At 52.8% G+C, this 25,186-nt stretch overlaps 1 protein-coding gene across 1 annotated transcript; it reads right to left on the reverse strand.

Moving 5' to 3' along the window:
• Positions 1-399: 399 nt before the first annotated feature.
• On the reverse strand, positions 400-24,571 carry FRMD7 (FERM domain containing 7). The gene is made up of 12 exons (XM_067549670.1): positions 24,326-24,571; positions 14,084-14,188; positions 12,475-12,517; positions 9,423-9,501; positions 6,739-6,836; positions 5,170-5,284; positions 4,837-4,984; positions 2,985-3,080; positions 2,611-2,774; positions 2,017-2,085; positions 1,854-1,929; positions 400-1,434 (listed from the first exon to the last, which is right to left on the reverse strand). The coding sequence occupies exons 1-12, from the start codon at positions 24,569-24,571 to the stop codon at positions 400-402; spliced, it is 2,274 nt and encodes a 757-aa protein (XP_067405771.1).
• Positions 24,572-25,186: the final 615 nt, after the last annotated feature.

The following is a 25,186-nucleotide window of genomic DNA, read 5'->3' on the forward strand; positions in this document are numbered from 1 at the left end:
TGCCGCACCCTGGCAGCTTGCTGCAGCTGCGCGCCGCTGTGGGCATGCCGTCGGACGGTGCATTGCCACCTTCCATGCCTCAGGACCCCTGTTCCCAAGTGGCTCTGAGCTGTCCGGCGCTTGGGGAGATGCCTCGCTGACCCCTCTTCGCTGAGAACCCCTGATGTAGTGTGTTTTGCTGGGGTACCCGCTGGCGGATCCTTTTTCTTGCCGGTTGCATAGATCTTTATGTCCTAGAGCGCTTCCCGCCCCCGTTCATCGGTTCACAGTCTCTACCGCTAAGTGCACTCACACAACACTAACCCGTCACAAGGAGGAGGGAGCCACAGCGCACAAAAATGTCCTGTTCCGTCAGGCAGGCTCTGGGCGTCTCTGTGCTCGCGAGCGGCTTGGGGGTGGTTACGTGAAATAGTTGGCCATGCCCGTTGGAGTCCTTCCTTCGGCGCTGCTTGTAGCAAAGGACACCTCTTCATCCTCTTCCTCCAGCTGGAGGCTACCCGAGGACAGCCGCACCCTGGCCATGGGCGCCTTTCCTGCCCTGCCGTACAGCGGGTAGCGATCTGAGTTCAAGAGCTCCGAGTCGGAGTCGCTGGACTCGGTCCCGCTGCCCAGGCAGCGTTCGGGGTTGGAAAGCCCTTGCTGGGCGAGCACGGACCTTAAGATACTTGCTTTTCTACTGCTCAGAGTCGGGCAAGGGCCCAGCGGCCTGAACTCTGATCCGTATGGGAAATGGAAGGCCTTCATGTCACATTGGCTCCAAGATCTTTTGGGCAACTGCTCTTGAACGCCATAGTCAAAAGCCGCCGGCAGGACCCTGCTCTCCTCGTCCAGGTGTCTGCTAACGCGGCTGGTCCCGGGCAGGGCCCCGGGCTGCGGTCCCATCATCCAGGCTGGGCCTGGGCCTGTCTTGGAAGGTTTCATCGACACCGGGCCAGGTCCGCTCAGGCCTCTGCCTGCTGCCTCAGCGGGGGCTGGCCCGCGGCGCGGGACCTGGGGCGGCCTGTCCACGTAGAAGAAGACTTGCGGAGACGCCCTCGCCGGCGGCTGGCTGGCGGCGGGGACGCACGGCACGTCCGTGTAGCTGAGCTGCCTGGCGCCCGCCTCCCGCACGTTGCCCGCCGAGGTGCTCTTGCCGTTCCCAGCCAGCTTGTGGCTGGGCTGGAAGGAGGTCAGCGGGCTCCTCCGGCCGAAGGCGTCCGCCGGCTCCCACTCCAGCTCCAGCTCGGCGTAGACCGGCGGGAAGGCCGAGCTGCTGTAGGAGTGGGGCAGCAGCCGGGGGTCAGCTTCCGGCTGGGAACGCTCCAGCTCGGCAGCGAAGGTCACCTCCACGGAGGAATTCCGCCGCCGGCTGTCCAGCGTGGGCGCCGAGGCGTGGGCGCCGTTGGTGTTCCAGTAACAGCCTCTGCCGCCATAGACCAGGCGCAGCTCCTCAACCTGCGGAGACAGCAGGGCCCGTCAGGGTGGGGGAAAGGACCGGGGGCAGGTGGAGGGGCTCGCGCTTTCCCGAAGAAAGCCAGCAGCTGAGTCACCCTCCGAGCTGTCAAGGGAGCGTTCATCGGTGAGCCACGGACAGGTTCCCAGCCAGCCCAGGCTGGAGTGTTTCCCACCCCGGTCCAGGGCTGCCTCGGGGGGGAACAGAGGAACCAGTTCCACTTCCCATCCCCTACTGGCAGGGACAGAACGGTTGGCACGCTCTAGCTCCCCCAAACCCCCGGGGCCCTGGCCCAGGCTGGGATCCTGCCCAGCTGCTTGTCCTCCACTGAGCACAGCAGTGGCTGCGATGGAAGGATCACCCAGCCCCGGGGGCCAGTGTCTTTGCTGTCTTTGCGCAGCGAAAGCAGCGGGAGACGTACCTGTTTCGACACGTCGGTGAGGAGATCGGGGGACGAGCGGCACTGCCTCTCCTGGTATCGAGCCGCGGCGTGTTTCCTGCAAAGCCAAGACGCACGCGTCAGTTTCCCCCTGTGCAACGCGCCCCGGAAATGCCACCGAACCCGGCTGCGCCCGCTCAGATACCTCTCGAAGGGTGTGCTCTTCGCCTTCCCCTTGCGCCCGTGCTCCAGCAGCTGCCGTTGGGTTCTTCCGCTGGCGTGGCGAGGACAGAAAAGGCGCGTGAAAACCCAGTTCTAAACTTACTCCCCGCACAGCGCATGGCTGTAACCACTGCTGGGGCACGGGCCGGCTCACTATTTGCACGACACGCCTGGCCAAGGCAGGCAGGACTGGCCCTGCTCTGCTGTGCTCACACCAGGGGTGGCTAGGCGAGCTGCGGACGGGATGGGTATACGGGTAGTCGGCCTAGGCTGCCTCCCTGGGGCAAGGAGGAAGCCAGGCAAGAACTGCAACTCAGAGCGGTGCATCGCTCAGGGTACGTCTACACAGGGATCGAAGCCCCGGGCACGGCCGTGATTGGCTCGGGTCAGCTGATTCGGGTGCCGGGGCTACCAATCACGGTATAGACACAGCTTCTGGCACGCTGCCGCCCTCCCTGTGCTCTTTACACACGGCTCATCAGGCTGTGCCGAAAGGGCATGGACCCACTTGGCTCCGCACAGCTAATGCTAGCGAAAGTCCACGCCTTTTCTTGAGTGTATGAAGCAAGCGATTTACCTGTACCGGAAACTTGAGCCTTTGCTGCACAGGAGGGCTTTGGGCTTGGATTTTGGTTCTTCGGAGAGTCTGAAAAAAGCATGGTACTCAACACACGTCTTCCAAAAGGCTTTGCAGGCATCTCTGCTGGCCATGGTGAACTCTAGCGTGTCCTTGCACAAAACCTGTAGGAGACACGGACATTTCACACAGCGCCGAAAGGGTCAACCCCATCCAGAGACCACAAACAAAGACACGGCCCATGGGAACCGATTTTATTGCAAAGAACTGACCTTTAGGGCCTGCCAACATTGACAAAGACCTTCTAAATGGTCCTAGAGGGATACAAACCTGTGCTTTTCAACCCTGGCTTTTGGCGGTAAGGCGATACTTACAGAGATATTAGCGTGTAGTTTGATTAGAAAATGTTTCCTCTTAAAACTCAGTTTCCGAATTTTGGCCCAGTTGAACGTGTTGATCTTCGTGTTCCCCTGCAATGACAGACACTGCAGATGTAGAGCAACTCGTTACTGGACAGGGCCCTGAGCTGGCAACATGCCCTCAGCTTCTAATCCTCCAAGGATTTGGCCTCAAACCCTGCTCACTTTACTCAAGTTGACCATCCCACCGATTTGCCAACACCTGTGTAGCCTGACTTCAAGGGGATGGAGTAAGACAAGCCGATTTGGACCCAGTCAGGAAGGACTAAATCTATGAAGCCTGGGCCTGTGTTAACTGAAGTTAATTGCAAAGCTCCAAGAGTCTAGATCCAAAGGCCCCTGATGTCACTGGAAAGGCTACCATTAATTTCAGGGGGGTCTATCTTAGGCCCTTAATGAGGTGAGCTCTGGTCCCTGTCTCTTGGGCAAAGCTCAGTAATTACGTACATTACTCAGACATTGGCGTAACTATAATGTATCTTACACTGCAGTAGCACGTCTTCGCTTCGGGCAGCAATCTTTACAAATAAATCATTGCCAACAGAAGCAGCAACACAATTGTGTTACTGCCACATGTATGACACCCAACACTGTGTTCTTACACAGAAAAATACTAGGATTTACGGGAGCCGTTTATGCTCCAGTAACGTGTGTGGGGCTCTGGCAAAACAGCCAGACAGCATAGCATCGCTCGCCTTCGAATACCACACTTCCCTGAGACTATGCTACGCGTGATGCTACTTTTTAACAATGGGACAATAATGATGATTTCCTTCCACCACAAGATGCTGTGGAGGTTGGAATTAGTCTAGGCGGGGCAGCACCACTTTATACAGGAAACACAGAGGTATGTATTTACTCCACACACATGTCATGAGTATAGTACGATGTAATTGCATAGAAATTAGATGGCTATTTTTGCTTGAAGATTATATGGGACATGTGTGGAGCTGCTGTGGAACGTGAATTTCATACTTCTCAACCACTGTAGTTTACAAGGGACAAACAATAATTCTCAAAGCGGTGACCTCCCACATCAGTGGGAAACCATGTATGGAGATGTAGGATGTGATGTGTCACTCTTTAGCACCAGTGCTATGCTGGCAGGACTCCAATCAAGTCAGTGGAGTCAGTCCAGGACAGAGCTGGTGTATGGATGAAGGCACGCAGGCTTAAAGCTGGGATTTTTTTAACCCCAAACTGTTGAAAAAAAAGGCTAGGGGTTCGGTGACTTTCCCAGCTTGAACAAAGGGAGAGGATAAAGTTTCAAAGTTGTCAAGACACGGTGTTTTGACATTTCCAAAAGCAAAAATTCCAGTTTTTTGGTTCAAAACAACTTTCTGTCTAGAAATTTAAGCTAATTTGGCTGAAAAAAAGTTAAGGAAAAAAAGATTAAAACAAACAAAACATTTCGATTGATGCAAAACGAAAAATATTTTCTTCCATTTCTGACTATTTTTGACTTTTCAAAACAAGAAACAATTTTCAACTCTCAAAAGTGTTCGTCCTAGGATGGGAAAACCACTTCCTCCAGCTGTAATCAAGCTGCTTAGTGGTAAACTCTGACGATACTGAAGTGCTTGGATTTCATATGCTTCAGAAAGGGGCCTACAGAGAAAACTGTTCATTTCCCTTATCTACTCACTGTAGCTTCTGTCTACCTCGTGTAACCCGTCCCTAGGGTGATTTCTCGGTGTAGAAGGAGGCTAAAAGGCTAAAAGGCCTTCAATGAGAAGGAAGACAAAGCTCTTCCCGAAGGCTCCCATTGCATTTGACTGTTAGGAATTTAAAAGGGAAATGACGTTACCCGTAAAACCAGCACTCCCATGTGCGTGACAGCCAGATTGATCTGCGTCCCTTCTCCATCGCTTGCAGGGTGCGGTCTAATTCCATACATGTCTAACTTCCTGGCTATGTCCAACAGGTGAACGTCCGACTCAGCTGGCGTCTTCCCACTGGGGAAGGAAGAGGTTTGTAAGTCTAATGACATTAGAATAACCCGTCCCCTTTAAAGTCCTTGGATGCCTCCCTCCCATACTATATAAGATAGCCTCTGTTTACAGGTATTTAATAGCTGTGCAGTGAAAGGAGCCTCTGCACCAGGCGGTGACTAGGGCATGAGTGCAGGTGAGATGCTCACATGTGCTTCTGGTGATAATGCATGATCTTGTTCTCTAAATGTTGCTGGTTGGGTAAATACTGGTGGGTCTCCAGGTGCTTCTGACTGGTTTCTTCATGGAAGTCCCCCAGCTCAGCTGTATTGAGAGAAACGAAGAGCGGCATTCAGAAATTCCCACTGAGACGACAAATCGAGCAAGTGTTCAGAGACCGGCAACGTCTCTGCTTCCTGCCAGGATAGCGAAATGGGGCATGGGGATTGAAACACCAGAACGGAGAACACCAGCGCCCAGCACTCCCTGGCCGTGGCTTTCCTGCTGGAATGGCTCCGAGGAGCCGATCCTGCGGGACCGAAGAGCCGTGGAGCTGCGCTTCTGAAAACAGGGACCTTCCTGCTTCAAGGGCTTTGAACCTTGTCGGGACACGCCGCCCCTCCGAGGATAGGGGCCCATCTAAGCCAGGCTAAGGGCCTCATCCCTCAAACCTCGCTCGTGCCGGCAAGGATTGCTCAGGTGATTGCGGGTCAGGAGAGCAGGCTCTGAGTGGAGAGCCAGAAGCTGTCACTCGACCTGGCCATTTCAGCCCATCAGTGGTGGCCCTTGGCCCTGTGGTTGGGAAGCCACGCAGGCTCCCTGCCGTGCCCCTTAGGGCGTGCAGAAGCCCAAGGGGACAAGCCAACTGGCCATGGCGCGGGAGACTCGGAGAGCTGGTCTCCCAAGGGACACTAGGCAGCCTGGGCCACGTTGCCAGCCAAAGACAGTTTCCATTGTGGCAACGCCCTCCCCACTGTTCTGAGCGGTACAGGCGCTTCCAGTGCAAAAGCCCAGGGGAGACAGCTGGTCAACGGCTGCAAACGAAGCACTGACCGGTCTTTACAAAGCCACGTTAACCCGACGCATTTAGCTCCAGGCCAGCAGATCATCCCTCCTCAGCCAGCACCTCGGCATGGGCCTACTTTAAACACGGGCTAAAGTCCCGTTGCTTCAGTGCTTTGCTGAACTGGCAGCCATGGGATTGGCCTAGCTTCCAACACAAGCCAGGGAAAGAGTCCCAGGGTCGTCAGCGGAAACTGGCTCAGGACCTTAGACCCCGACCGCAGCCCTCTCGCGTGAGAGCAGCGCCCGATGGCCTCTGGTCGGCCGGCTCTCCTGCTGCCGGCTGCCAGGCCAGCCCTGATGTACGCTGCCGTGGCTGCCCTCAGAACCCTGTCTGTGCAGCGAGATGGTGGGCTACAGCCGTGTTTCTACTGCAGTCGGGGTCTGCCACCCCCAGCCTCAAGCGTCTACTCTCCGGGCAAGGAGCCGGGCAGATAGCGGCTGGCAGCCGTCCAGCGCTTTTCACCGACATGTGATGCACAGGAGACAAGCTAAGCCATGGTTTGGAAGTTAATATTCGGAAGAGGCAGCAGCATTTCCTACCCTAAAACCCCGCTTTGAATAACACAACAATGCACCGTGTCTCTCTTCATCAGGCTCCCGGCTAGGCGGCCAATTGTCATCACCTCTCCACCCGCGTCACACCCCGGGCTTCCCTGCCGCAGTCACTTGGGGTCCAGCAAGCGCGGACCTCGAGCACGCTCTTGTCTCCTTACACTGTAAGAGGTGAGCCACCAGCAAAGCCGCGCTGTTGTCACTGCAGGAGAGCCGTCCCAGGGCCAGGTCCTTCTTGATTTGAAGGGTGAAGAGATACCTGGAAAGGCAGAGGACAGTTTCCTGACCGAGAGCAAACCTTTGCTTAGCATGCTGCAGAGCTGCCCGCCCCCCGTTCAGACTAGTAAACACAGCCAGCCCACCTACTGCCGTGCGGGGGCTTTGCTGGGAGAGGGGGCCCGCCAGGAATCGGCGAGGCTTCACCCATGCAGGGCCCAACCCTGCAAGGAGCGGAGATCCTTCACCTGCTGTCTCCGCTCCAGGGGCCGTCCCAGGGTCAGGGCAGAGGTTTATAAATCACCGGCAGGTGCTCAGATGGCAGGCAGTACCCGCAGGCCTGGTACATCATGTGCACCGGGACCCCGCCCATTTCACATCGGTTACAGACATTTTTGCCTCGCCCACCTCCCCTGCCCAGGCCCCAGTACAACTGCTCCTATTCCCCCGCCAGGGGGTCGCCGGCAGTGTCTCCACAGGGGCGGATGCGCTCTGGCTCAGACCTGGGAGTGCTCAGAGTCACGGGATAGGGGCAAGCGCAGGGCTGGGGTCCCTCCTTTTGCTCCTGGAGGGAAGGGAAGGGAAGGGTCTGTGCATATGGGAAGCAGAACCAGGCTGGTTCCCAGCCCTGTGTGAACGCAGTGGTTTCCAGCAGGGCTCTGCTAGAGAACCGTGGAATGGATTGTGTTCATCAGACAGATCCACTGGAGGATGTTCGAGAAATGAATATTATATGTAAGAAAATAGAAAGGGCTTTTGCTCTTGATTTCAGAACATAGCTGAAACAGCTTCAGAGCTACGTAGCCATGAAACTAGCTGTTGTCTCTTAGCTGTAAAATCCTCGGTGTGTGCAAACAGCAGGGTGATGCAGAATGTCAAGAGGAAAAACGTTAGCTCCGGGAACATCCTCCCCCTTTCCCTCCCAACAGGTAAACCTAAGCCCACAAAACATAGACCAGAAAGAAGAACAAACACCTTTGTAGGATCAAAAGCACTGGCTGGGGCCGGTAGTGTTGACAGCAGAGAGTAGGGATGACAGAAGTAGACAGATAAGCAAAAGGGTCTTAGCTTAGATTAGTTGTTGTGATTTCTGCATGAGAACGTTTGAAGGAGGGGGTTAGAATAGAAAGGTTCACAGATGAAGCAAACTGAGTCTGCTCAAAGTTACAGAGCAGAGGAGAAAAGAGAAATGACTGACACCCAGAGTGGAGAGGACACACGGGAAGGATGCAACAGAACCCAGACATTTGAAAAAGTTGCCCTGTTCCCAGGAAAGGTCACTTCACCCCTCGCTGTTCCTGCCTTCTCTGGTGTATGTCATTGCGAGGTGATCACGGCATAGTCTTAACACATACAGAACAAAGGCTAAATTGAAGGACCTGTTCAAGCCCCAGTTGAAGGGGATCTCATTTTACCCCAACCGTTCTTTCATTACCACAGTGGGCAGGGATTTCTCCAAATCAGCAAACTCTGGCTGTGAAACCAACATAGTGAGGGCCTGTGGAGGGGGTCACTTGCCTCGTATTCCCTGCTAGAAGTCAAGACAAAAGCTGACAGCTTCCCCGGAGGGAAGAGAAGGAGTTAAAAGGGACAATGGGAAAGAAATACGGAAACCAGCATGGGAGAGTCTGGCCAAAGGAATCTGCTGAGGGCTTTGTGATGTAGTGTCCTGGTGTCATCGCCAATGAGATACAGGACTGGAAGGGACATCCTGGGTAACTGAGTCCAGTCATCTGCTACCGCAGACATGTAACCCCCTCCCCGTTCATAAACTGATCAAACTCCATCTTAGCCCTACCTCCTGCAGGAAAGCCGCTGGGTCCCGGGCACTCAGGTGCACCCAAGGGAAATCCCGGGGCAGCGTCAAAGCTATGAAATACCAGGATGATCAGCCCAGAACACCTTGTGTGATTTTGATTTTAAACTCAGATCATTTTACGTCTTGAAAAGAAGCCCTGTAGACGCGAGTGGTTTTATCAGCAGGGTCCGGAACAACGGAAGCTTTCGACACCCAGTGCGTGGGAAGCAGTGTGGGATTGTGAGAGGAGACATGCCACGTGGCTGTTTATGGGAGATGTAACACTGGCATTTGAACGGCCATCTGTAGGCTTCAGAATGAAAGCACCACGGAGAACACTGGGGCAGGTCACACCGCTCAGAGCTATTTTCTCAGGCTGGCTGCAGACTCCGCATGAAGCCATTGCATTGGTTTTACACGTGGTTCACGTCTGTCATGTGTCCCACAAAACATCCAGGCTAGAGAAGTAATGTTTAAAGAAAAGCTTATATTCTAGAGCACAGTTTTGCAGTGAAGGGCAGGACTCTGCAGCGGATTTACAGACCACATGGAACCCAACCAATGCCCAGCAAATACAAACCTGCAGAATCGGGCTATGGCTAACAGGGAAATAAAGATGATGGATTAGGTGGAATTTTTTGTGTTTCTAAACAGTGCGTCAAAGAATGAATGATTTGCAAAGATAAAATTGCACTGCTAGGCAAAATGACTATTGACAGAGAGCTTCCTTTGGCTGGAGACACTGAATTATTTATACAATGAAGGGTGCATTAAAAAGCCTCTACTAGTAATTAAAAATGTAGACAATGAAAAAAAGAAATCGTACTGTACCTTGTCAACTCTTCTCGCAGATGTCCAGGGTCCACTGGGAAAAATTTCACCATAAATTTGAAAAGAACCTCCTTAGGATCTTAAAACACAACATCTTCATAAGTTTTATTTCAAATGTCTGTTGAGAACATTCACAAATCTCTTCCCACACTCTGCACCTGTGCGCACGGTGGGGTAAATCACTTCTAGTCCTTACAAATCTGGACCTGAGCGCCTGGCACTCGATCCTGCACGGTGCAGAGCAGGCTGTCCTCAATCCAGCCAAGAACTTAAACTCAAAGGATCAGGCCCTTGAATTCAACAGGAAAACTCCCCCTGAATTCAAGAGAAGCAGAGCGCCCGAGGTTCAAATGACTGCGGTTGGCCGTTCTGAATGCCGCTATCGCAGTGGGGCGCTTTCAGACCATCTAGCCTGTAGCTGACCGTCCCACTGAGAGTGGGGCAATATGGCCCAGCTATAACAGTCCCTACCCCACAGATACCGGTGTACAATTAAACCCCAGGCAGAGAGGAAATGTAACCAGCCTGCCCCACACGGCCCAGAGGAGGTGTCCGGATGGAACAACCCCTCCAAAGTCTCGGCTGTGCCCTGAAAGGCAACTTTTACTCTTAGAGCAGCAGGATGGGCTCCGATAAATCGACTGCAGGGTTGTTTTGGGTAGGGAGGGGCTGGTGGCAGGCATGTCACTGGGGAAATCCGGTGGTGCACCAGATTCCCAGCACCCAGTTCTGCCTGAGGCTACACCCAGACAAACCCATCAGGCCTGTGGGTGGGTTTAACCAAGGGCAGACTTTGGGCCTTGACGGCGTTTTAAAGCACGTCGTGTCTCCGCCACATCTGGGCGAGAGGCGCGACCCACAAGGCCTGACGTGGCTTGCAGAAGGCACCAGCACACGGACGAACGTCAGCAGAGTTCGGTCAGCAGCGCCCGGCTACCTTGGCCTGGGACAAGGGCCTCGGAGCTGTGGAGACTCAGGCTCTGGCTTCTCTATGGCGTTTGCAGCTGCGCCGCTGCGCGTGCAGACACTCGAAGTGAGAGCGCTGAATTACTCCAGCCCCCGCCAGCGGCAGGCGGGAGAAACTCTCCCCGTGACGTAGCGATGGCCACACCGGCGCGGAGGTTGGTGTAATTTACGTTGCTCGGGCGGTGGCTTATTCACACCCCACACAACACAACTTATACCAACCACAGCTGCAGCGTACACATGGGCTTAGATACGGCGCACGCAGGCCGATGGCTGGGTCTGCAGCCTTTCCCCTTGACACCCCCCCGGACACGCATTAGCCCTGCCTTAGGCAATGTGGCCGAGGGGATCCCCGAAGGACTGTGTGTTTCCAGGAGCTACACACGAAAGCATTTGCTTCCCTGAAGCGAGCTGCAGGGCAGAATCCCCTGCTCCTCTCAGACCCAGGGGCCGGGATTTGACTAGAAGACAGGAATCCCCGTCAAGCCGGAAAAAAGCTGAGAATCCATAGGCAGGATGATGTGGCATCACCTGAAATGGCAGAGCTTGGGGGAGGGGCTGCGATGACGGGGGGGCGGGAGGGAGCACCCCGAGAACAGTTGGTTTCCGTCTGTTCTGACTGGCACGCGTGGCAGCACACAACAGCACGTGCGTACGCGAAGCCGGCTGCGTTGTCTAGTCTGCAGGCCAGGCCAGGCCAGCCTGAAAGCACGTGGCCCGCCTGCTCGGAGCTGTGGCAAACCCCCCAGGCGAGGCCGAGAGCTGACACACGTCACCGCCGTGCAGCAGGCGCCTGGGCCAGGCCTTCCACTCGGGCTGAAACGCGTGGGGTGCACGGCTGCAGACAAGTCCTGCTGCTTTCCCTGCAGCCTGGCCTCCTGCAGCCCGTGACCCCCACTTCACCCAGGGCGTGAGGCTGCAGATACCGGAGCCTGGTGGCGCTCGCAAATTCATTTTGTACATGGCCGGGGAAAGCGTTTGGATGCTTGGTTCTGTTTCCAGCAGGAACAGAAATGCAGGTCGCCGCGGGCTAAGCCCACTCGGGACGGGCTGTGCCGTGCGGATTGGGGCTCGGATGAAACGCAGCTTTCTGCGGAAACCCAGCCCCAGCCCTCACTGCCACCTACGCCATGCAGAGGCCAGTGCTTCGCTTGTGACGAAAGTGGCACCGCCGCTCAAGCAACTGTTTTACCTTCATAAGGGATGTGGCAGCCCAGATGGGAGCGGGGCTGGGGCTGGGACTGGGACTCAGCCCTGCACAAACGAAGCACCGTCTATGCAGGGGGGGATTTCGCCCGTCAGAGGCCGGTTCGGGTGTGGCTGCTGGTGTTCGGGCTGATATGCTGCAGGCCACTGATCCTCAGACTGCAGTTCGCCAGCCCCCCGGGGCTCTCCACCGCGGCTCTCTGCAGCACATGGTGTGAAAACCCTGGGTGATTTAATTCTTACCCCGCCCACGTTATCAACCCGTCAGGCTGCTTCTGCTACGTTATTAACCAGCCAGCTGAGCAACGTGCACTAAGTTATTCACGTCTTTGCCGTGAGACTCGTCTGTATATTCACAAACACGGACTATTTCCCATCGTGCTGTTTAAACACGGATAGTCCTGGTGTGAATGAAACCAGGACGTCACGCAACTGCGGCTCTTTCAGGTAATGGTGATGGCCAGTTTGGCTCCTGACCCGCTGAGGTCTGAGTGGCTTTGCCGCAGGCACACAGAGCTACAGAAAAAGGGCTTTTGGCTGAACGCTGAGCAGACCCGGGAGCTGCCAGGGTCTCAGGGTTTTGTTACAGCCAGGCCAGCATTCGGAGTGTGACTCAGCTTGCTCTGCTTACAGAGACCCGTGACAACGCCAGCCTGGCTCCCAAAGCTGCCGCACTTTCCCAGGAATTAAAATGCAACGTGATGACTTGGTAAACAGCCCCCCCAGCCCCGCCCCATCGGATGAACCCAAGCAAACTCCAGAACCTGCAAGCCCACTGCCCCAAGCGTCAGCCTGCTCGCCAGCGTGCCGGTGAGGCTCCTGTTACTAGACGGCAGTCGTCCGCAGTGGCTAGCGCATGTGCGTTCCTGTAGACACTTACTTTTGATCTGTTTCGTTATGGGTTTGAGAAGTTCCAGCCACACCTGCAATAAAGAGCAACGAAGAAGTTGGTGGCGACACCTCACGAAGCGCTGGGTTTGTACACACAAAACAAACGCAGCCGCTCAGCAGGGAAAGTAGAAAAGACCCAGGATTGCTGGCGCCAAGGAAACGCTACGTAGTGACCTGCCAGTCGCGGGGAAGACCAATAAACCCAGCTGGGGCTGTCCACCCACTGCAGGACCGAGCAGTCCCTGGAGCACGCTGCCGTTCATGGCACTTGCTTTTGTCTTTAGGGCCAGGACGCTCACGACTTTTGACCGTTCCCACTCGTGTGCAATGCCAGGGTGAGGACTAGTCTGCAGGAATCTCACTGCGCAACGAGAAGAAATGGGCGGGGGGAGGGGGGGGATCCCCTTTAAACAGCACATGTCGGCTCTGAACAGCGCGGCTGACAAAGTGTGGCCGGGAACTCCTATGCCTGTGAGGTTCCTGGCACAGCCTTTGTCCCCAGTATCCAGCCCGGCCGACGGATCCTGATAAGGGATAATAGAAAATTAGTCTAAGACACCCGACTGGCCCACGCATCGCTCATGAGCCACGTGTTCTTGATGGTTCCCAATGCAGCCGCTTCCTCCTATGGACCAGAGACGGAGCCAAGGTGGAGGGCTGCAGGGCGGCACCTGTGCCGTCAAGCCGTGGGGAGACTGCGGCCTGCAACCGAGGGGAAGTTCTCAGGCTCTGGGCCAGGCACTCGTGTGACCGGTGTCCTTAGGATAGGCAGAAGCTCCTGCTCTTTTCCGTTACAATTTAATGCCCACATTCCACTCCCTTCACGGAGAGGCAGTGTGGTCTAGTGGACGGGGAATAAGGCACCATGGTCTCCGTTCCTGGCTCCGCCACTGATCTGCTGTGTGACCCTTGTCAAGTCACCTCCCCCCTCTCTGTGCCCCCGGCTCCTCGCTCCCCCTTTTGTCGCATCAGTGGTTAGTCTGCAAGGCCCAGATCGTCACAGGTCCCTAGCTCCTACTGAAAGCAGGCAAGGGCGGTGCTGTATGTCCCTTGGAAGGTCTCGGCCTGAGCAATGTGGCGCAGTAGCGATCTCTCACTGCGTGTGTGTGTGTGTTCAGAGCCTCGTCCAGCTCCACTCCTGCCTGGGCCTCCTGGTGCAAACAAATGACAGGCAGGGCGGGTAGAACTGGGGCAGGAGTCAGGGCTGGAGAAGGAGAGGAGCAGAGACAGGAGGGGAAGGGCAGGCGCCGGGGAGGGTGGGGACAGACGGGAGCAGAGAGGCTGGAGCTATGGGAAGGTGCTGGGGACAGGGCAGAGAAAGGGAAGAGGGACTTGCAGACGTGTGCTGTGTGTGATCTTGTCACTACAGACTGTATCTTGCTGCCTACGCACAAGATGGCAGCATCAGTCACACGGGCAACCCGGCTTCTGACCTGTGCGTGCTTTACTGGGCAACCTTCGTATGCGTTTCCACCTCATCTTGAAATGTAAGGACAATGTAATATCGGTAACAACGAGAGCGCAGGGATTGCTGACTGCTGCCTTTGCCTGCGGGGGTGTTTCAGTCACGGGGAAGGTTAGCGAAGAGCATCACTTACATTATGTCCGGCCTGGCTCTGGAATTCCAGCCCGAAGTATTCCTTCTCGGCAAGGCGCAGGTGGCTGCAGCTCAGGTGAAACAACCCTTTGCCACAGGACTTTTGCTAACAAACAAAAGAGCTCGTTAGCAGCCGTGCAGCGGGCGAAGCCCGGATCAAGAGCGGAATTGAGGTCAACGAGTTCAATCAGGAAGGACAGCCAGGAAGAGCTGACGCTGTCTACGGGCCCCTGTTCTAAGACTTCTGCACTGTACAGTAGCCAGCCCACGTTTTGTACATGGCACGTAATACGTAAATCAGAACCACAAAACAAACACGCGTGTCGGGTGCACAGAGGTCTCCTCGTTGTTATATTCGTCTGCCCGCCTTACGCTGCCCTGCACACCTTGCCTCGCTAGCTGCAGTCAGTGTGTAACGGGCACAGCAGAGAACCGGAGCCAGGATCTCACTCACCGGCCTCGGCCCTGAGTCGGCCTCACACCAGTGAGACTCGGTCGGTGCTGTTGTTCACCGATGTAACTAGCTGCCTCGACAAGGTGTTCGTGCACATGCGTGAACACACACACAACAGGTCTGCACTTCAGCAGTGACTAGTGATGAGTGACTCTGGTTTCGGGTGTCTTGTAGGTATGCCACACCCGCTTTTCAGACATACAGAGCACCCACTCTCAGCAAATCAGGCCCCTTTACGATGTCTCCAGTTGGGCACCTAAAAATGGGTGCATGCAAAGGTTCAATTGTCTCTTTTGAAAACGTGGCCCATAGCCTTTTATAATGATTATATTCTCTGCACACTGGTGCAACGTGGGACGCAGCTTATGCCAGCCATCCCAAATGAGTGCCAATAAAAACCTTAATTCTACCCCAGCTCAACACGTTGCTGCTGTGGTACAGTGTGTTGGTCACCGATGTTTATCAGTGTAGGCTGCGTGCGTGTGTCCCTGTGTAGATGCTGTCCCAGCTCTAACTGAGACGCTCTCACCATCGAATCAATCAACACGACTATGAATTAGCTGAGCAACGAGGGCACCATGGCCAGGTTTATTGCGTGCGGCACAATAAGAAGTGACCTGCAGAGTATCTCTGGGTCAGTTTCGTAGAGGCGGCGTTACAATGGCCACGGCCCAACGGCGGGACTTTCCGTTATCCCCTAGACCGGATGCCGGTATTCCCTCTGACACCCTCTTTTATGCATTGTTACATACAATTTCGCTCTGCCCCCTTTGACGTAGGTAGTTGCCACCCTCCTGATGTAGTCTAATACCACCTTTTCCCATTAATTGGCTGATTTGGGCAAAACAACTCCATGTATCACCTTTAAGTCATTTCTGTCCATCAAAGTGTCATTTTAGGGAGTTGGTGGCAGAATGTCTTGGTGCCTTCTGCACCTGCTACATAGTTTAGTAATATTTTGGCAATCTTGCAGTATCAGCACTTTCCTGTGCCAATTTCAGTTAACTTGAGTGACCCCCTTATGCTCCTGTTCGCTCGGCTTTTCCCATTCCTGCCGTAGCTTGTTTTACAAGCCTTAAGCTCTCACTTCTTACTGCAACTGCTACATGCCACGTACTGACCGGAAGAACCAGGAAAGAAAAATTTCAGAGAGTTTAAACAGGTGTTATTGGACTGTTTTTGTAAACTTGAAAATGTTCTTTTCAATGGCAACATGATCCGGAGTCAAGCCTTATTCAAGAGAAGCTAGCTGCCTCTGCATGTGAGACAGAAGTGAATTACTAAATGCAGCATCTCTCAGGCCTTTGAATTAAAACCCTTCATGGGGAATAAAATGTGAAAAGTTTTTCCCAACGCCCAGGAATCTGATGCGTTAAAAAAATCTGGACCAAATGTTATGTTATTTGGATGGCTTTTAACAGAAGCCATTGTGTGAGCAGAGTGATTCAGACAATGCAGTGATGTTTCCTGAAGACAAATGCACTGTGCTCAGCACCACCATATGGAAATATCATGTGAACTCAGGGTTGCCATGGCAAAAGCACTGAATTAAACAGCAAGCTGGAAGCAAACATCAAACCTGTGTAACTTGTTGGTGCACATGGATCTGCTGCCTGAGAGCTGGTAATTAATAGGTCTCCATGCTGAAAATCTGGGGACATTCCTTTAACTTCTTGGGAAGGAAGAAGGAAAAATGCTGCCTGCAGTGAAAAAAGGAAGCTGAAAATTGGACTGTCCAAACAAAACATGAGCATCCAACGGCGCTCACTCCTCTGAAATTAGAGCCATGCCAGGGACCTTATGTGAGCCCTGAGATTTGCAAGCTGCCTAAAAGATTTGGATATTTAAATTAATGAGATTCAGGCATCCAAATCAGCCCATCAGATTTTACTGGAGCTCTGTCCCCGGCCACCAAGGAGTCCCTTTGGCTCTGACCTGGCTGTGTTGAAGCAGGTCTCTGCCCACCCAGGTCAGCCAGTTGTTGTCAATCAGGGCAGCGAGCGTTATGACACTGACATCCTTTCTAGCCAGCTGGGGAAAAGGTTCGGGATGCCCAGTAGTCTCTCTCAGTAACAACAGGTGCTGAATGTTGGAAAGAGAGGTGTCTATTGCAGGACTGCGAACAGCTTCAATAATGCACTGCCGGTATATAGCGCCCAGCACCCAAGGCTGTCAATACACTTTAGACATTTTTATTACGCTGCACAATTCTGTGAGTGTGAGGCCAACGGTCCTGTCTATCCAGTAAACGTACACCCAGCGAGGTTCAGTGGGTTACCTAAGTTTTCCCAATGATCAATTGGCATAGCTGGGAATAGAAACCAGGTGTCCTGAGGCCTAGCCCCAGGTGCTACCAGAGCAAGTGCTTCAGGAGATGCGGTGTATCAAAACAGTCCTGATCTTCTTGTCTGAACCTTGTAACTGCTTTTTTAACGTACAAAATATTATTGCCAGTGTCACGGTGGTTGTGTCGTTATTAGAGATGCAAAGAGGGCCAGGTAATATATTTTACTGGACCAACTTCTGTTGATGAAAGAGAGAAGCTTTCACGCTACAGAGCGCTTTTCTTCCGGTCTGACACAGAGCTCTGTGTAGCTCAGAAACTTGTCTCTTTCACTAGCAGACGCTGGTCCAGTAAAATATATTACCTCGCCCTCCTTGTCCCTTACAAAATACTAAACATTCACAAATGAACAGGGTTTGGTAAGAAAGCAAGTTTAAAGCAGGAAAATAATGAGAGTTTCACGTTTCTATCCTGAGATTAAAACCTTGATGCAGAGAACAGCACTAGCGTGCAAATGGATGCGCTCCTCATTGAAGAGCTCCTTCCAGAGGGAAAAGGAGATTGCTTGAAAACTGCAACTTGTTCGGAGCAATGTGTCCATGCTTCCCACTAATCGCCATCCTTTGCCACGCACAGGGGGGTTGAAATTACTAGCCCCGTGCGCTACGTCTGCTGAAAAGTGACAGCGTAATAATAGCATTCTCGCGACAGCACGCCTGATTGGCCTCGAAATTACTAGCTCACGAGGATAATTAAAGCAATTAGAATGGTTCATATCCAGGCTAGAATTGTCTAGCATTACAGCCCTGGGTTCCTGACGGGCAGCCGGAAAAGAGAAGCGCTGGCTGTTCTCTCACACACGTATTAGTCATTTTCAGGCTCCGGCTCACCCCACACATGGCATCCCATGCAACAGAAGCGTGAGTATCACGGCTTTCCGGGAGGAGAGAGGGACTTTTATCTCCTCATCTCTTCCCTGTGTCTCCTGCCTCGCCCCTACTAGCATCTTCGCCCTTTGCCCTTTCACTTCTCCCACTCCTCCAATCACGCCTTTCCATGGCCCTCGCCCGGGAACTTGCTCTTCAACGCCTCTTCCGAAGAGCCGTCGCCTGACCCGAAACGGGACACGCACCGAAGCGTGTTCGCCTCTACGGCGCAGGCCGGCTCGCAGCTCCGTTGCCAGCTCTCCAAGGCAGGGAGCTCCAGCTGGCGTGCCGTGCAGTAGCTGCCTTGCCATCGACGGCACTAGGCCAGTTGGCACGAGCTGGGGACAAAAGCCCAGTATTTTCAAAGCATTCAGCGTGTTAAAGGGAAGCTGTAAATAAGTGGCTAATAAATAGCTGGCATTAATCATAGCTACTCACCCAGCTGTGGGAAACCTGGCACCCAGCCACTGTTCGGTACCTCCCCGAATCCCAGCTTTCCCCGCAGCCAGCGTTTCAGCAGCGTCAGGAGAGGCAGCGTCTCTAGTGGAGACAGCAGGAGCTCTGGCTTCTAGGCTCTGCTTTGACCCTGGCCTGCTGGGTGACTTTGGGGTGAGTCACTTCCCCGCTCGGCACCGCTGCTTCTCCTCCCACCCTTGGGCTGGCTTGTCTATGTGGATTGTAAGCCCCCGCAGGCAACCACCGCCTCTAATGCTGTATTTGTGCAGCGCCTAGCACCGGGGGGCGGGGTGGGCAGTTCATTCAGCCTCTCCACCATAATACAAATAACGAAAAATAGTGATTTGCCCAGCAAGTGGCTCTCAGAAATATTGCTGCTGGGGCAATATGGCCCCAAGGGAAGGCTGGAGAAATAGCACCCCACCCACCCTCAGCGGCTGGCACAGATACCCTCCCTTCCGCATCCGTCAGCGTAGCCTCCAGGGTCTGAGGGAACCAAAGAGGGCTGAGCCTGCTAGATCTGTCTTTTCCCAAGGATGAATTCCCGGAGCTCAGACAGGAAAGGAAGCCCGTGGAAGAGAGACCGGGCAGAGGGGAGACGCGCATTAGCATGCGGAGATCCAGCAAGAGATCCCGCGAGCCGACTCGGATGCTCTTTTCAAATCAAAACAGACGACTTTCCTTGCCAGCTGACGGTTGTGGGGTCCTCATTCTGACGTTGCTGAGCAGTGCGATATCTATGTCAGTCACCGGCGGCTATCATTGGAGAGCACATGACTGGGTAGCCACGCTGCCCGAGAAGACTAGTGCTAAAAAAGCAGAGGAACGACTGGTCAGGAATGTGCAGAACTCGCTAATGGAGGCGTTTGACAGTAATTCCCTCCTAACTAACGGAAGAACGGCCATACCGAGTCAGTATACCAATGGTCCATCCGGCCCAGGATCCTGTCTCCCGAGAGTGGCCAATGCCAGGTGCTTCAGAGGGAATGAACAGAAGGGGCCGCCATCGAGTGAGCAGCGCTGTGGAGACAGGTCTGGCTTAGAAGGTTCCTGCACCCGGGAGGTGGCAGCGCCGGCCGCATACAAAGGGCGTTAGGGAGAGTTGAAGGGGGTGGGGTGAAAGCCGATCAGCCCAGAGCCTCCAAGGCACGGCACGGCTCCTCTTCTGCTCTGACGTGTGGTAGGAACATAACGCTGGTCTGTGCCCCTCCTCCACTGGCGTGGCTAGTCTGACCAGTGCGTAGCAAACGTGGAGCTAAATGTCTAGCCCGCATGGTTCAGCACCAAAAAACAATCCCCCCACTCCCCCGTGGATGATTTATTTTTAAATCTCGTTCTTTTAAAGCCAGTCTCATGATTTGGGGGGGGCCTAACTCATGCGTTTGTAACACGGGGGGCCGATGAGAGCGTACATTTCCCTTGAATGTTGTGCCACGTCCCAGTCTGCTCAGCGTAAAGTTGTTAGCAAAAGTGCCGCCCTCCTGGCGAGGGGCGGGCTGTGGCACATGGGCACAAAGGGAGAAGCGGGTTTGAAGGAGAACTGGGTCAGCGTGGAGCTCTGAATGCTTCCTGAGTGGGAAAGGCCTAAGGCCTGGAATGGGGAATCCCAGAATCATAGCACTGTAGGGCTGGACGGGACCTCGAGAGGTCACCAACTCCAGCCCCTGGGCTGAGGCGGAACCAAGTTTACCTAGACCATCCCTGGCAGGTGTTTGACTAACCTGGTCTGACAAAAATCCCCCATGAAATTATCTAATTCTTTTTTGAACCCAGTCATAGTTTTGGCCTTCACAGCATCCCCTGGCAATGAGTTCCACAGGTTGATGGTGTGCTGTGTGAAGAAGTATTTCCTTTCGTTTGTTTAAAACCTGCTGCCTCTCAATTTCAATGAGCGCCCTGGTTCTTGTGTTATGTGACGGAGTAAGTAACACTTCTTTATTCATGTTCTCCACACCAGTCATGAGTTTATAGCTCTCTATCATATTCCCCCTTCGTTGTCTCTTTTCCAAGAGGAACAGTTCCAGTCTTTTTAATCCCTCCTCATATGGAAGCTGTTCCATACCCCTGACCATATTTGTTGCCCTTCTCTGAACCTTTTCTCTTTCTAATATATCTTTTTTGGGAGGGGGTGATCAGAACTGCATGCATTATTCAATGTGTGGGCGTACCATGGATTTATAAAGAGGCAATACGATATTGTCTGTCTTATTATCTATCCCTTTCCTAACGATTCCCAGCATTCTGTTAGCATTTGTATCGTCTGCAAATTTTGCCACCTCACTGTTTACCCCTTTTTCCAGATCATTTATGAATATGTTGACCAGCACTGGTCCCAGTACAGACCCATGGGGGACCCCGCTATATACCTTTCTCCACTGTGAAAACTGACCATTTATTCCTACTCTTTGTTTCCTGCCTTTTAATGAGTTACTGATCCATGAAAGGACCTTCCCTCTTATCCCATGGCTGCTTACTTTGCTTAAGAACCTTTAGGGGATGGACCTTGTCAAAGGCTTTCTGGAAGTCCAAGTGCACAATATCCACTGGCTCCCCCTTGTCCACTTGCTTATGCACATTTGCGTGCACCTGCTCACAACACAGGGCAGCTAGCGCTATTCAATCCCTGTCAGTAAATGCCGGCCTCTCCTCACGATAACGGACAGGTGGACGCCGTCGAAGACGCGTCCTTTACCGACTCAGCCTGGCCATTAGGTTTGCTGCGTTTCAGACAAACCTTGCCCTGTTGCAAATTACACTGGCAAAGAAGCAAGCGCTGCAAACGTTCCACCTGTGTGAGGATCGGAAAGCAACAAAAGCCGTTCCCTCTCCATTTCTGCCCTGCTCTAGGAGAGTCTCAAAATGCAGCTGGAGTCCAGTCACGCTGCTTTGTTTAAACTATTTCCAGCAGTCGGCAGACTGGCCTGAGTGCCGTTACATAAGGGAGCAGGTGCTGGCTAGCTCATTCAGACACCCAGGGAGGAAAGGGAAAAGGAAGGCTGTTGCTGCGCTGCAAATGGCTTTGCAATATCCCCGGCAGTGCAAGAGGCACACTTCGGGCCAAATTACAGCTGCCCCCATGCATGGGCGTGGGGGAGAGACGCGCAGGAGCCCCATTGCCACTGCACAGGAAGTAATTGCTGAGTTCAAGGAGGTCACTAACACTGTGGGCTGCACGGCAGGGGCCAGAGGGTAGGCTTGGGCTCAGCTGAGCCCTTCTACTCAGCACCGACAGGGCCCTGCTAGGGAAAACACCAGCGTGCGCCTCCGCCGGCACCATGCAGGCTCATCTCTCTCCCATGATGTGGGCTCCCCGCGATCCTGTAACAGGAGCGCAATGTTCCCAGGCTTTGCAATCGTGCGTAATGACGCTTGCGTCTCTGCAGAGGCACTAAGCACCACAAAGGCGCCTGACAGAATTGGCGCTGGCTCGCAGGATAAAATAGATGGCACAGTCCTCACATTCTCAGGTGATCCCAGCCTGGGAGCCCAGGCAGAAAGCTGGTACAGAGGGGCCAGGGGAGATTAGAAAGCGGGACGGAGAACGCCAGCCTCATCTAAACAAATGGAAGCTCATGGGCCTGGTAGGTGTCTAGGTAGCAGCAAGCTAAGCATGATACTTGGAAAGGATGCAAAGAAACAGGAACAGACAACCGAGCAGAAAAGTGACAGCCCCTTCCTTGCAGGGCCCCGGGGAAACTGCTCCGGTTACTGCAGGGGTCAGTCGTGGGCACCTCGAGACGGAGGGATTCACAGGAGAGCAACGCAGAGGTCTCAGGAGCAGACGGGACGGGGTGGTGAGGAGCACGACGAATCCATGTTCAGAACCTGGCTCGGCACCGGCGAAGGAGGGGCAGGACTCTCCGCAGGCACGTGAAGAGTATGAATGCTATGCCGGGAAAGCAGGAACGTGGGGTGATGCAGCTGGGGGATCCCGATGGGCCGTGGGCTGGAATGAGGTGGCAGATCGCCAGACGTTTCTGAACCGCGCGAGACGTTGGACGAGAGCAAGGCCGGGCCATGCAGACAGGAGCCTCGCTGCTTCCCTCATCACCTAACGGTCTTTTACCGGGAGTCAGAGAGCGAGCAGCTGCTAGACCCAGGGGCAAAACTCCCCAGCAGAAAGCAGTGGATGCAGTTCTGGGTGGGGATGTCACCGATCCCCAGCCTGGCTGCCTGGCTGCCTCTGGGGTTGGGGGCAGGTCACTCTGCAGCCACAGGATTGCTTCACCTCCAGGGGATTTTGGTGTGAGAAGGAAGCCAGTGAACCCTACAAGAAGGATGGAGGAGGTGAAACGGTGCTGTCCCCGGGTCTGCAGATTCAGACACTGCTTTGCCTGGCGTGTGTCCGATAAAGGACAGCCCTGGGAACGTGCTCTGAAATGAGACAATGCAGCATCTGCGCATTTTTCAGGTTTCCCCTGAGCTTGAAGCAAACGTGAGCTGCCAGGGAGTCTGCTAGCAGCAGGAACATGTGACGGAGCTGTTGAAGATCTGAATTTGCCAAAAAGAGATACCCTGGGACACAATTCTCCAGCAGCTGGCACCCTTGTGTAGCTGTTTTCTCTGGTGCAAAGCAGGCGTAGGGCGCTATGAGATCTGACTTGTCCAGTCCCACCACAAGCATTTATGTTCATGTGGGATGGGTGTAAATGATTATACAAGACACCAGAGAGTGGGAACCAGGCCTCTTATATTTGGTCTCCTTTGTATTTCTTCCTCCCATTACGCTAAAGTGCTCTGCATTTGAGAGCGCTTCCCAAAGTCAGTCGGGGTTTAGGAAGAGTCACATCTGAGTTGCTGGAAATATCTATTCAAAGCTTAGCCTGGAGCAGCCTTTTTATTCTGGAGAACTCACTAATTCAACTCCTCATTCAGCGTAACCACAGAGCAGCAAATGCCCATGGGGGTTTCCAATACTGCTCCGTTTAAAAATAAAAAAACAGAAAGAAAGAAATGACTAGTAGTTTGCTCTAATGGAGGCTATTTGCTGTGATAACATGGCATGCAGGGCAATAGTGCTGTAAATGTCTTGTGCAAATAAGAACACAGAGATGGAAAAACTGCCACACTATTGTACCGCCAGCGTCGTTTGAACTGTCCCCTACCCGGTCTCATAATGCTAGAACTCAACGTTTTCAAAAACAACTCATTTGCAGGCTGATTCCATCCCTATGCTACATCGATGTAATGACATACAGGTTTAAAAAAACACTTCCTAGTGATTCAAAGGATGGCATTACTTTATTCAAAAATGCAATGGCAAAGAAACTAAACTGTACAGCTGAGACTGAATACAAGTTCTCTCCGGCTATGTTATCAAAAATGGGAGAAAATATTTCCTAGGAAATGTATTATCATTTGAATAAAATAACATGCGCCCTGGGGAGAGAGAACTAAGTACTGAAATAGATCTGGTTAAGTAGTATTTGAATGTGACTATACGATTTCTCAATTCCTCCGAAAAAGAGGTGGCTACAGTGCTATCACTTTGCATTTAGTTACATGCAAAGCCGTACCCATGTCAAAATTAAAGGCTAATATTTTAATGCATATTTTACAGGTTAATAATCAAGGTTAATATTTATTCATTGTGGATGGGAAATCACTATCGTTTTCCCAGGTATTGTTACACAGTAAATACGAGTCAATGAGTGTCTTTGCTTCTGATCGCCTCGGTGCAATCCCATTCTTTTTCTCATCAACCTAATAGCCACGCAGACAAGAATGCAGCTCTTCCCCCATCCCCAGGGTTAATTTGGTTAAATGTTATTTTTATCCTGGACCCGACTTTTCTTCCTGGCCGATGCTTATGTTGGCATCTAGACAAACGAAGACAGACTCGCACATTTGTCAAAAATACACCCCATCACAGCTGATTTCAAGCTGACGACACCAGACGAGTAAAACCCATTTCCCCCACTTTTTAAAAAATGTGATGCAAATGACAGAGCAGCTCGTGTGCATTAGCCCTGCAACATACATAGTGGGATAACGCTACACCTTTCTTTTTCCAAAGCTGAAAACCAGAAGCGATCACAGAACATCTGAGGGTTATGCAATTCTTTGGAGCAGCAACGACTTCATTAATTAGAACAAAACAATAACAATATGACAGTCACTTACATCCACTACAAAGATCTTCTGGGAGTCATCCAAGAACTGGACTTTCAGATGCAACATCCTTGAGTCCGCAGCTGAGCTGCCAGCAAATGCAGGAGTCTTGGTAATCTGCGCCGTGTGCCAGCCAGGGTACCCTGACTTCTCTTTCACACACAATTTCACTCTCAGCTGGATGGTGAAGGCTGCAGTCACAGTTACACAGATGCAGACTTCTCTTTGGGATGAGGTTTGGAAGCAAAGGAATTTCATGCCTAGGAAGAAACACAAATGCAGTAAGAAGAGACTCAGACAACCTTCGCTTCTGAATAGCAACCTGTGATCACTTTTTGTACATTAATGTTCAATTAATATTGAAAACATCACGGGACAGGGTTAAATGGAGCCACTCAGGATTTAAACTGATGCACTGTGGGTCTGGCAAAAGCAGAGATTTTTCCTTAGTCATTTAAGAAATGCAATGGCTAAAATAATCCAAATTTCATATAGAAAAGTCAGAAGATCTATACTGTTCTTGGTTTAGTTGCCTGATGGTAATAACTTGATTCTTTTCATGAGGTTAAATTCCAGCTTAGAAAAACAGTTCAGGAGCCTGTATGGAATCAGACTTATTCTTGCCATTTCTGCGAACACAGGCGAGGGATAAGATCTGTATGTAGCAAACAGACAGACAGATGAATATCTTTCACCAGAGCCTTGAGAAATGCTCACAATGGAACCCGAAACCACACAAAACATCCTTGTTCTAGGGTTTTGTTTCTAACTCATGCCTTACACCACGTTTGCTTAAAGATTAGTGAAGGATCAGAATTCTGTGAGACAACCTGGCTCCAGTGCAAAGACCAGCTGGCTGCTTCCCCTAAAATG

The sequence above is a fragment of the Emydura macquarii genome, unplaced genomic scaffold (assembly GCF_026122565.2).
Source record: "Emydura macquarii macquarii isolate MOO-44397 ecotype Brisbane River unplaced genomic scaffold, CSIRO-AGI_Emac_v2 contig_1253, whole genome shotgun sequence".
In the NCBI taxonomy this organism is placed as follows: domain Eukaryota; kingdom Metazoa; phylum Chordata; order Testudines; family Chelidae; genus Emydura; species Emydura macquarii.